Here is a 12,436-nt window from a genome sequence, read left to right on the forward strand (position 1 = left end):
CGCTCTTCATGCACGTCGCACAAAGCGCGGCGCAACGTCATGGGAGAACCTTATTTATTGAATTGGATTTAGAAATGCGATTCAAAGAGCTTTTGCTAAGTTACCCTTATAATATCTATTTCCTCCGTTTTCTCTCAATGGAAAGCAAGGGGGGGGCATCAGTATTTTAGAGGTGATTAGGTGGGGCATGGCCAAAAAAAGGTTGGGAACCACTGCTCTAACCCATTTCCTTCAACCCATCAACTCTATAATTTCCTTTTCATCTATTATTTCCATCTTATTACAAGCATGTGGTGCAACACAACCTTAGAAATTAAGTGTTTCAGAACCGGGGGGGGAGGTGGATAAAGATATGAAGGAGGCATATCCCTTTCAATTTCTCCCTCTTTCCTTTCTTCTCTCTTTTCTCTCTCCTATTCTTTTTCTTTGTGCTTAGTGCACATCACCTTCTTTTCTTTTTCGAGCTATATATTGTCTCTCTATATTTCTTGCTTTTCTTATTTTGTTTTCTACTATTAAATTAAAAATAAGAAGTTGTACATGAAATGGAATATGTTATTCATGTAGTATAACTTCACTTCTAATAAAAAGTATTAAAAAAAAAATATATATATATATATATATATATTTATTTTTTTTTAAGTATTATTTTCATTCTGTCTCCTTTTTCTTCAGGCCTACCTCACAGCTAGCGTTTTGATCTCCTGTTATCGTGTTTCCAAATGGGATGCAAAAAGGTTGTTGCTGCATTGACTAAGTTAGGACATCTCACTGCAGGAAAGGTGCCTGACTATTCAAGTCATTATGTGACCATACTAAGGGAAGTTGTGATCCAGATTACCAACAGCTTTCCTTTCTCCAAGGCAGCCTGTGGTAGGAGCAGCATTCCCCTTTAAAATAAAGAACAATTTCAAGCTTGTCTTGTTGTCCTCAATTCTATCCTCAAAAGAAACGCTTCAGAAGCTGGTCGGAATTTGCAAATCAATTTCATGCACAATCAGTAAAAGAACTGCATTGTATTTCGCAGTCGTTAAGATGGCCAAATGACGAATTGCTTTGTGAGAAAGGAGAGCGGTTTAGATCGCTTGCACCAGGAGTGGGGAAGAAGGAATGTGTGTGTGACTACATGCCCTGGGCACATTGTATACAGCTGAAGTAAGAGGCAGCTGATGGAGATGCAGCACAATTGATCATTTCATTAATGAGGACAGAGAATTTTTAAAAAAAAGTTTTTTTCCCTTCTTTCATAGTCAATAACATATGACCAACTGATATCAGGAGCATTGCGAACTCCAGCTGAACATTCAGCTATTTACTCACTCTTGTTTCAACAGATTTTTGTTTACTGATGAACTACATAGATACATAGAAAATAGGTGCAGGAGTAGGCCATTCGGCCCTTCGAGCCTGCACCACCATTCAATATGATCATGGCTGATCATCCAACTCAGTATCCTGTACCTGCCTTCTCTCCATACCCCCTAATCCCTTTAGCCACAAGGGCCACATCTCCGGCACTTTTGTATTTTGCTCAAGATTCCAGCATCTGCAGTTTCTTGCGTCTTTAATTTAAATTGATGTTATATGGAGTCATGGCCCAGTCTGTTGTACCACCATAGCAAATTCAAGCCTGGGATATTGTTTATCTGAACAAAGTAAATATATTTGTGTTAACAAGAGTTGACTGCAGTGTTAAAAGTTACTCCAGAGCAAGGCCAACAATCAGGCCTCCAGAAGAAAATAATAACATACCTGATTGCTTCAGAGCTTCACACTATTCATTCCTTCTTTAGTAATCCCACTGCCTACTGAGAAAGCCCAAGGTACTGAGTATACGAGCTGACTTTGTGAAATGCAGTCGTGGTCTCCAACCAGCCTTGCATTTACATGTGGAGTGTTGTATTGCCACCTATGGAACTCCAGTGGAACTGCAGATTATGAGTTTGAGTTTAGTTTTGTTTCTCGTTACTTGTACCGAGGTACAGTGAAAAGCTTTTGTTGCGTGCTAAAAACCAGTCGGCGTAAAGACAATACATGATTACAATCAAGCTATTCACAGTGCACAGATACATTATAAAGGGAAGATAGGCACAAAAAGCTGGAGTAACTCAACGGGTGAGACAGCATCTCTGGAGAAAAGTCATGTTAAATGTTCAGGAACAAATGAATGATATGCAAAAAAGTATCGAAGGTGAAGGAAAAAGGCAATTATTAGCTGTTTGCAAGGTGAGAATGAGTACAGCTAACAATAGCATGTTTCCTTCATCATTGTTTTTGTTTTGCATATCTTTCATTTTTGTTCTGTGTCTCTCTACATCGTCTATATCTCTCCTTTCCCTTCCCGCTAATTCTCGGTCTGAAGGGTCTCAACCCAAAACATCACCTATTCCTTTTCTCCAGGGATGCGATTTGACCCGCTGAGTTACTCCAGCTTTTTGTGTCTAGCTTCGGTTTAAACCAGTATCTGCAGCTCCTTGATATACATTATAAAGGGAATAATGTGAATAGCACTTAAAGCCAGAAAAGTCCGATCATAAATAGTTTGAGGCTCTCCTTTGAGGTCGATAGCAGTTCAGGACAGCTGTCCAATTGTTGGTAGGATGGTTCAGTTGCCTGATAACAGCCAGTGCCTTTTTACTTCAAATCAACCATATTTTCATTTTCAAACCACATTAAGGGGACACAGTTGAGTAGACATGTGTTCAGTGTTATTCAGAGCTCAGAGACGTGACCCTCTGGCTTCCTCCATCTTGCAGAGATTGAGTGAGGCACACCACTTCCTGGTTTTATAGTCCCTCCACCTCCCTCCAGCAGGGGCAGCAGAGAGAATGTTGAATTTATTAAAAAAAACATTAATATCTCTGATTTTTCATCGTTGGGAAAAATCCTCTGGTCCAGGAAGGCGGACGTGGGCTCTGAACGAGGTGGCCAAAGATGACGGCCGTAGGTGGCAGCGTTCTCTTGGAAATCGCACCACAGTGGGCCAAAAGCCTGAACTTTTTTTTTGTTTATTATAGTGTTTAGAGTGTACTATGTTCTGAAGAAGTCTCTTGATCGGAAACATCGACCATTCCTTATCTCCAGAGATGCTGCCTCACCCACTGAGCTACTCCAGCATTTTATGTCTACATATTATGTTTACATATCTGTTGTGCAGCTGCAAGAAAGAATTTCATGGTTCCGTTTCAGGACATATGACAATAAAACACTCTTGCCTTTTGACTCTTGAGCAGAACTTTCCACTCTTTGGCTTTAGAGTACTTTGACCTGAAGATTAGACACAAAAAGCTGGAGTTCCTGGTTTGTGTTCTCTTGCTAGTCTGGCAGCCTAACACGAATGTATTTTGTGTCTACCTTCGATTTAAACCAGCATCTGCAGTTCTTTCTTACACAAATGTGTTGAAGTTGGCCCATAATACTCCCTCAGCCACCGATCTTGTGGGTGGTGCAGTATTTTATTTAGCAAAGTCAGTTGTCATTTACCTGGGGTCGACAACACAACCTTGCACATGGACTGTGCAGAAAGGAACTGCAGATGCTGGTTTACACCAAAGCCACAAAATGTTGGAGTAACTCAGTGGGACAGACAGTATCTCTGGAGAAATGGAATGGGTGACGTTTTGGATCGAGACCCATCTTCAGACTGAGAGTTGGGGAGAGGGAAACCGTAGATGTGGAAGGGTAAGGTGTGAAAACACATATCAAAGGAGGTGAGAATGATCATGTAGAAAATGCCATTGTTAGTCGGGGGGTTAGGTGACAACGAGGCATACAATCAGTAAAATTAATCTGGAGGACAGTGAAACGAGTTGGAGAACTAGGATGGGGGAGGCACGGTGAGAGAGAGAGAAAGGAAGGGTTACTTGAAGTAAATATTGGAGAAACAGCACCTCATATTTCGCTTGGGCAGCTTACACCCCAGCGGTATGAATATTGATTTATCCCAGTTTCCCGACCAGTCTGACAGTCCCCCTGATTAAATTTATGTTTGCTTTGTTGTCACTTTGGTCTAGATAACAATGATCTATTCTACCTTTTTCTTGATCTGTTTTCACACCTTACCCGTGCTTATTTCTGTAACTCCCTCTCCTCTGCCTCGCAGTTTGAAGAAGGGTCTCGACTAGAAACGCCACCCATTGCTTTGCCAGAGATGTTGCCTGTCCCGCTGAGTTACTCCAACACGTTGTGTTTATCTTAATGTCAACCAGCATCTGCAGGTCAATCTCCACCTGGACATGCGGGGTGAGGACAAGCGGACTTCCGGCGCGGTGGGCGGGCGGGCGGCCATGTTGGTGAGGGCGTGACCTCTGGCCCGGAAGTGCAGGTGGTTTGTGTACACTGGAGGGAAGATGGCGGAGGGCGCGGAGTCGGTGGCTGGGCCCGAGGCAGAAGCGGGCTCCGGTCCGGCGGAGACCGGCCACGCCGCAGCCAAGGCGGCCAAGAGGGGCCGCGGGCGGCCGAGGCTGAGCGACAGCGACCGCATGCGGCAGCGGGTCAACAGCCGCAAGAAGTACGACAACCGGCGCATCTACATCGGCGAGTCGTTCGCCGTGTGGGCGGCGCTGCGGGAGCGCTACGGCTGGTCCGACAAGCGGCTGGCGGAACATCTGGTGCAGCTGGAGCAGCGGCCGAGGTGAGGACGTCCGGCCCGGCCATGCCCCGCCCCCTGGTCCCTGACTCCGCCCCCTAGTCCCTGACTCCGCCTCCTAGTCTCTGACCCCGCCCACTAGTCCCCGTCTCTGACCCCGCCCTGACTCCGCCCCCTAGTCTCTGACCCCGCCCCCTAGTCCCTGACTCCGCCCCCTAGTCCCTGACCCCGCCCCCTAGTCCCTGACCCCGCCCCCCTAGTCTCTGACTCCGCCCCCTAGTCCCTGACCCCGCCCACTAGTCCCTGACTCCGCCCCCTAGTCCCCGACTCCGCCCCCTAGTCCCCGACTCCGCCCCTAGTCCCTGACTCCGCCCCCTAGTCACTGACCCCGCCCCCTAGTCCATGACTCCGCCCCCTAGTCCCTGTCCCCGCCCACTGGTCCCTGACTCCGCCCCCTAGTCCCTGTCCCCGCCCCCTAGTCCCTGACTCCGCCCCCTAGTCTCTGACCCCGCCCCCTAGTCCATGACTCCGCCCACTAGTCCCTGACCCCGCCCACTAGTCCCTGACCCCGCCCCCTAGTCTCTGACCCCGCTCCCTGGTCCATGACTCCGCCCCCTAGTCCCTGACCCCGCCCCCTAGTCCCTGACTCCGCCCACTAGTCCCTGACTCCGCCCACTAGTCCCTGACCCCGCCCACTAGTCCCTGACCCCGCCCCCTAGTCCCCGACTCCGCCCCCCTAGTCCCTGACTCCGCCCACTAATCCCTGACCCCGCCCCCTAGTCCTTGACTCCGCCCACTAGTCCCTGACTCCGCCCACTAGTCCCTGACCCCGCCCACTAGTCCCTGACCCCGCTCCCTAGTCCCTGACTCCGCCCCCGAGTCCCCTGACCCCGCCCCCTAGTCCCTGACTCCGCCCACTAGTCCTTGACTCCGCCCCCTAGTCCCTGACCCTGCCCCCTTATCCCTGACTCCGCCCCCTAGTCCCTGACCCCGCCTATTAGTCCCTGACTCCGCCCACTAGTCCCTGATTCCGCCCCCTAGTCTCTGACCCCGCCCCCTAGTCTCTGACCCCGCCCCCTAGTCTCTGACCCGCCCACTAGTCCCCGACTCCGCCCCCTAGTCCCTGACTCCGCCCCCTAGTCCCTGACTCCGCCCCCTAGTCTCTGACCCGCCCCCTAGTCCCTGACTCCGCCCCCTAGTCCCTGACCCCGCCCCCTAGTCCCTGACCCCGCCCCCTAGTCTCTGACTCCGCCCCCTAGTCCCTGACCCCGCCCACTAGTCCCTAGTCCCCGACTCCGCCCCCTAGTCCCCGACTCCGCCCCCTAGTCCCTGACTCCGCCCCCTAGTCACTGACCCCGCCCCCTAGTCCATGACTCCGCCCCCTAGTCCCTGTCCCCGCCCACTGGTCCCTGACTCCGCCCCCTAGTCCCTGTCCCCGCCCCCTAGTCCCTGACTCCGCCCCCTAGTCTCTGACCCCGCCCCCTAGTCCATGACTCCGCCCACTAGTCCCTGACCCCGCCCACTAGTCCCTGACCCCGCCCCCTAGTCTCTGACGCCGCTCCCTGGTCCATGACTCCGCCCCCTAGTCCCTGACCCCCGCCCCCTAGTCCCTGACTCCGCCCACTAGTCCCTGACTCCGCCCACTAGTCCCTGACCCCGCCCACTAGTCCCTGACCCCGCCCCCTAGTCCCCAACTCCGCCCCCTAGTCCCTGACTCCGCCCACTAATCCCTGACCCCGCCCCCTAGTCCTTGACTCCGCCCACTAGTCCCTGACTCCGCCCACTAGTCCCTGACCCCGCCCACTAGTCCCTGACCCCGCCCCCTAGTCCCTGACCCCGCCCACTAGTCCCTGACCCCGCCCCCTAGTCCCTGACCCCGCTCCCTAGTCCCTGACTCCGCCCCCGAGTCCCTGACTCCGCCCCCTAGTCCCTGACTCCGCCCACTAGTCCTTGACTCCGCCCCCTAGTCCCTGACCCTGCCCCCTTATCCCTGACTCCGCCCCCTAGTCCCTGACCCCGCCCTATTAGTCCCTGACTCCGCCCACTAGTCCCTGATTCCGCCCCCTAGTCTCTGACCCCGCCCACTAGTCCCTGACCCCGCCCACTGATCCCTGATTCCGCCCCCTAGTCTCTGACCCCGCCCCCTAGTCCCTGCCCCCTTATCCCTGACTCCGCCCCCTAGTCCCTGACCCCGCCTATTAGTCTCTGACCCCGCTCCCTGGTCCCTGACTCCGCCCCCTAGTCCCTGACCCCGCCTATTAGTCTCTGACCCCGCTCCCTGGTCCCTGACTCCGCCACCTAGTCCCTGACTCCTCCCCCTAGTCTCTAACCCCGCCCACTAGTCCCTGACCCCGCCCACTGATCCTTGACACCGCCCCCTAGTCCCTGACTCCGCCCCCCTTGTCCCTGACTCCACCCACTAATCCCTGACTGCCCACTAGCCCCTGCCCCCCCGCCCACTAGTCCCTGACCCCGCCCACTAGTCCCTGACCCCGCCCACTAATCCTTGACCCCACCCACTAATTCCTGACTCCACCCCCAGTCCCTGACCCCGCCCACTAGTCCTGACCCCGCCCACTAGTAACACCATAAGAAGGTAGGGCAGCGCAGTGTCACAGCGGTAAAGTTGCTGCCTTACAGCTCCTGCAGCGCCAGAGACCTGGGTTCGATCCTGCCTATGGGTGCTGCCTGTAGAGTTTATATGTTCTTCCCGTGACCGCGCGGGTTTTCTCCGAGAGCTTCGGATTCCTCCGACACTCCAAAGACATACAGGCTTGTAGGTTAATTGGCTTGGGTGTGTATACTTGGTATAAGTGTAAATTGTCCCTAGTGTGTGTAGGCTTGTGTTAATGTGTGGGAGATCGCTGGTCGGCACGGACTCAATGGGTCGAAGGGCTTGTTTCCGCGCTGTATCTCTAAAGTAAACTAAACTAAATCTTGCTATTGAGGGAGTGCAGCGTCGGTTCACGAGGTTAATTCCCGGGATGGCGGGACTGTCATAGGTTGATAGAATGGAGTGGCTGGGCTTGTATACGCTGGAATTTAGAAGGATGAGAGGATATTTTATTGAAACGTATATTGAGGGTTTGGACACGCTAGACGCAGGAAACATGTTCCTGATGTTGGGGAAGTCCAGAACCAGGGGCCACAGTTTAAGAATAAGGGGTAAGCCATTTGGAATGGCGATGAGGAAAAACCTTTTCACACAATGTGAATCTGTGGAATTCTCTGCCTCAGAAGGCAGTGGGGGCCAATTCTCTGTATGCTTTCAAGAGAGAGTTGGATAGGGCTCTTAAAGATAGCGGAGTGAGGGGATATGGGGAAAAGGCAGGAACGGGGTACTGAGTGTGGATGATCAGCCATGATCATAGTGAATGGCGGTGCTGGCTCGAAGGGCCTAATGGCCTACTCCTGCACCTATTGTCTATAATATCCAAGGCTACAACTGGCTACTTTGTCTTGATTGTGTCAGGTTTCTTGAAGGTTATTGGAATTGCCCTCATCCAGGAAATTAGACAGTGTGTTATCATACTTGTGCCTTGTAGATGTTGCAAAGGCTCAGGAGAGTCACAAATTGTACCACTTGCCACCTAATGAACAGCTTGTGGCTTGCTCTCACAGCCACAGTAGTTAAATGACCAATTGATGTACATTTCAAGTTAATGGCGACCAACAATAAAGGTGTTCATGGTGGGGACAGTTTAATAGTGATGCTCTTACATAACAAGGGTAGGTGCTTAGACTATCTCTTGTTCATAATGGTTTTCAATGTTTATTAAATTGTAAATAATTTATTTAAGTCTCTAAAGTGCTGCAAACTATGTTATAATACTCTCCAAAAAATAGTGAAGTAGGGCATAATTTAAACATTTATATCTGGATTCTGTGAGTTTTGTTGTATCATGCACTTACAGTAAGGCCTCATCATGAAATAAAACAACACTTTGTATTCCTGACACTGTAAATCGTGAAGAAAGTCTGAAGAAGGGTCTCGACCCAAGCCATCATCCATTCCTTCTTTCCAGAGATGCTGCCTGTCCTGCTGAGTTACTCCAGCATTTTGTGTCTGCATACTGCAAAACCAATTGTCTTGATTTTTGTACCATCTTTTCAAGAATAGCAAAGCATGAATTGCTCTCCTCATGATTTTATTATATATTACAGCAAATCTGGAGCAGAACACCAGAACTCGAAAATTAATTCGTCACATAAAGGTAAGTCTGTTGATCAATTGGCTGAGGATGTTCTGTATTAATATTTAAGAAGGAACTGCAGATGCTGGAAAATCGAAGGTACACATAAATGCTGGAGAAACTCAGCGGGTGCAGTAGCATCTATGGAGCGAAGGAAATGGGCAACGTTTCGGCCCAAAATATTGTCTATTTCCTTCGCTCCATAGATGCTGCTGCACCCGCTGAGTTTCTCCAGCATTTTTGTGTACCTTCTGTGTTAATATCTCAGGAGTTACTTAGAGTGGGGTTTACAGCAGTACAGTGCTGGTAATGGCGGTGGAGGCCGATTCTCTGGATACTTTCAAGAGAGAGCTTGATAGGGCTCTTAAAGATAGCGGAGTCAGGTGGTATGGGGAGAAGGCAGGAGCGGGGTACTGATTGGGGACGATCAGCCAAGATCACATTAATTGGCGGTGCTGGCTCGAAGGGCCGAATGGCCTACTCCTGTCCCTATTGTCTATAAGACAGTAATCTTTTTCTGTTGTAGTCAAAATGAGTGAGTTTAAAGTGAGAAGCCAATTTGATGTTTTTTACTTTTGATGGTGAATGCAGGAATACATGCAACCAGCTTTCATCCTCCATTAAAACAATTCTAATCTTTATTTTCTATTGAGGATGGCTCTGTGCTTTCCTGGGATTGTTCATCCACAGACAGATTGTTATGAGTGGACATGGGATTTTTCAGGGTTCCTGTGATTGTTTGTCTCAGCTGCAGTTTTGCTGGCTCCCTGCATGTCACTCCCATTTCAACCAGTAATGGGTGGAAATTACATGGCCATGTAATTAGTTTTAATTTAGATTTGGACAGTATGGTGTAATTACACCCGTCTGAAGAAGGGTCTTGAAAAAATATGTCACCCATTCTCTCGAGAGATGCTGCCTGTCCCACTACGTTACTCCAGCATTTTGTGTCAACCAGCATCTGCAGCTCTTTCCTACACATGATACTTGGTGGTGATCCAGTTCCAGTCATTTGTAGGCTCGAAATGTTCAGTGTTGAACGACATTGGTGAACTTAATTGCGGTCAGTAGACGAGAGGACATAGCGACTTTTGCTAGGTCAGAAGCTCTGTTGCACAGCAACACAGTGAATCTTTTGTTATCGATGTTGTGATGCAACAACTTCTTTTCAGCCAGGTAATGAACATCAAAAAAAAACTGCAAATGCTGGATATATAAAACAAAAAGAGAAAAAATGTTTTAAGGAAAATGCTGTCAAAAACAGCATCAAATTGGCTTCTCACTTTAAACTCACTCCAATATTTTGACTGTAACAGAAAACATTTGCAGAGAGAAATAGAGAGAGAGAGAATGAATGTTTTAGATCAAAGATGCCTTTTCAGAACAGGAAAGGAAGATTTCCACCATTTTCTCTTTTCAGTTCTTAACCCATAGGTTTACTGCCAGTGGAGCCCATTTAAAATCCAGGCAACTATCAAGTGAAACTGTCAGAATCGAATGTATAGGAAATCTATGCTTTCCTGTCCAGTGATCCCAGATACTGGCTATATATTTTGCCAACTACCCAGGGTTGCTGAGGGAAGGCTACGAGCAATTACAAAGAACATTTTCAATGTTTATTTCTGCCAAAGCTGTGATTCTGCACAGGTCAACAAAATCTGGCCCTGTGCAGAATGATGGGGTTAATTCTCCCTGACCCTTGGTGCTTTTTCATTTTATCTATTTCTCCATTCACCTAATTTGAGGAAGGACATTCTTGCTATTGAGGGAGCGCAGCGTAGGTTTACAAGGTTAATTCCCGGGATGTCGGGACTGTCATATGCGGAGAGAATGGAGCAGCTGGGCTTGTACACTCTGGAGTTTAGAAGGATGAGAGGGTATCTCATTGAAATGTATGATTGTTAAGGGCTTGGACACACTAGAGGCAGGAAACATGTTCCCGATGTTGGGGGAGTCCAGAACCAGGGGCCACAGTTTAAGAATAAGGAGTAAGTCATTTCGAATGGAGACGAGGAAACACTTTTTCTCACAGAGAGTGGTGTGTCTGTGGAATTCTCTGCCTCAGAGGGCGGTGGAGGCAGATTCTCTGGATGCTTTCAAGAGAGATAGGGCTCTTAAAAAATAGCAGAGTCAGGGGATATGGGGAGAAGGCAGGAACGGGGTACTGATTGGGAATGATCAGCCATGATCACATTGAATGGTGGTGCTGGCTCGACGGGCCAAATGGCCTACTTCTGCACCTATTGTCTATTGACTTCTTGAAGCTTTCACGTTGGTAGACTGCAGTCTTATTGCTTAACACAAATTAAATTGACTCAAAAGTCATAACTGACTAATTGTTTTTCTACAAAGTTGATTTTGTGGTTTAACTGTTACTTTGTGTGGCATTATGTAATAGTTTTTTTGCTGCATATCTGCAATTTCCCACGTTGTGGAACTCTCAATCTGTAATAAGACCCAAGGACTCAAATCATTAACCATCAGAGTTGTTTTAATTTACTTGAGCAAGGCGAGATGTGTCCCAGTCAAAGACTGTGATCACATATCCAATGTTAGTAGGTGCAACAGGATATTTATACACCAAGAAAACGATTTTTGATCAAGTAGATCAACGTGTTAATCACATTGCTGAGTTTGCATCATTCACCCAGGTTGTACAATATTGTGTCAATATTGTGTACAGTTTTGGTCTCCTAATTTGAGGAAGGACATCTTTGTGATTGAGGCAGTGCAGCGTAGGTTCACGAGATTGATCCCTGGGATGGCGGGACTGTCATATGAGGAAAGATTGAAAAGAGTAGGCTTGTATTCACTGGAGTTTAGAAGGATGAGGGGGCTCTTATAGAAACATTTAAAATTATAAAAGGACTGGACAAGCTAGATGCAGGAAAAATGTTCACAATGTTGGGCAAGTCCAGAACCAGGGGCCACTCACTGTCTTAGAATAAAGGGGAGGTCATTTAAGACTGAGGTGAGAAAAAAACGTTTTCACCCAGAGTTATGAATTTGTGGAATTCCCTGCTACAGAGGGCAGTGGAGGCCAAGTCACTGGATGGATTTAAGAGAGAGTTAGATATAGCTCTAGGGGCTAGTGGAGTCATGGGATATGGGGAGAAGGCAGGCACGGGTTATTTATAGGGTTTCGTCAGCCATGATCACAATGAATGGCGGTGCTGGCTCGAAGGGCCGAATGGCCTCCTCCTGCACCTATTTTCTATGTTTCTAATATCTGTGGAAATAGAAACAGATTAAATATTTCTGGTTCTAGACCCATAGGAAAAGCTCTCTTCACAGATGCTGCCTTAATTGCTGAGTGTTTTGAGCATTTTCTGTATTTTATTATTTCATTATTTGATTTAAATCGGCATTTATTCTCATTGAGTTCAACTCAAGGACAAGGTTGTGATGGGTAAACTACCAGGAGAGGGAAGGTACAGCAACTAGTGACCAAAGCCTGTAGATGTGTTATGAGAGCTGCCATGATTTGCAGTGATAATGCACTGCTAAAATCATTGAACAGTATGCAGTCTTGGAGGACAAAAGAGCAGAGCCAATACAACACGCTGGTGCTGTGATAAATCATGATTTGGGCCACCTTCCAGAGAGGGAAGGTAAATGGTTGTCAGTGTCTGATCCATATAGATCCTGTTCTTGA

General features: G+C 48.4%; 1 protein-coding gene across 1 annotated transcript in view; it reads left to right on the forward strand.

The window, feature by feature from the left end:
• Positions 1–4,303: 4,303 nt before the first annotated feature.
• Positions 4,304–12,436, forward strand: part of LOC129714506 (zinc finger protein 653-like) — a 40,769-nt gene continuing 32,636 nt past the window's right edge. The window contains exons 1-2 of the mRNA XM_055664159.1: positions 4,304–4,633; positions 8,753–8,802. Of these exons, the coding sequence (XP_055520134.1) occupies positions 4,350–4,633; positions 8,753–8,802 (334 nt within the window). The 5' untranslated portion in view covers positions 4,304–4,349. The remainder of the gene's footprint in view (positions 4,634–8,752; positions 8,803–12,436) is intronic.

The sequence above is a fragment of the Leucoraja erinacea genome, chromosome 39, assembly GCF_028641065.1.
Source record: "Leucoraja erinacea ecotype New England chromosome 39, Leri_hhj_1, whole genome shotgun sequence".
NCBI classification, from domain to species: Eukaryota; Metazoa; Chordata; class Chondrichthyes; order Rajiformes; family Rajidae; genus Leucoraja; species Leucoraja erinaceus.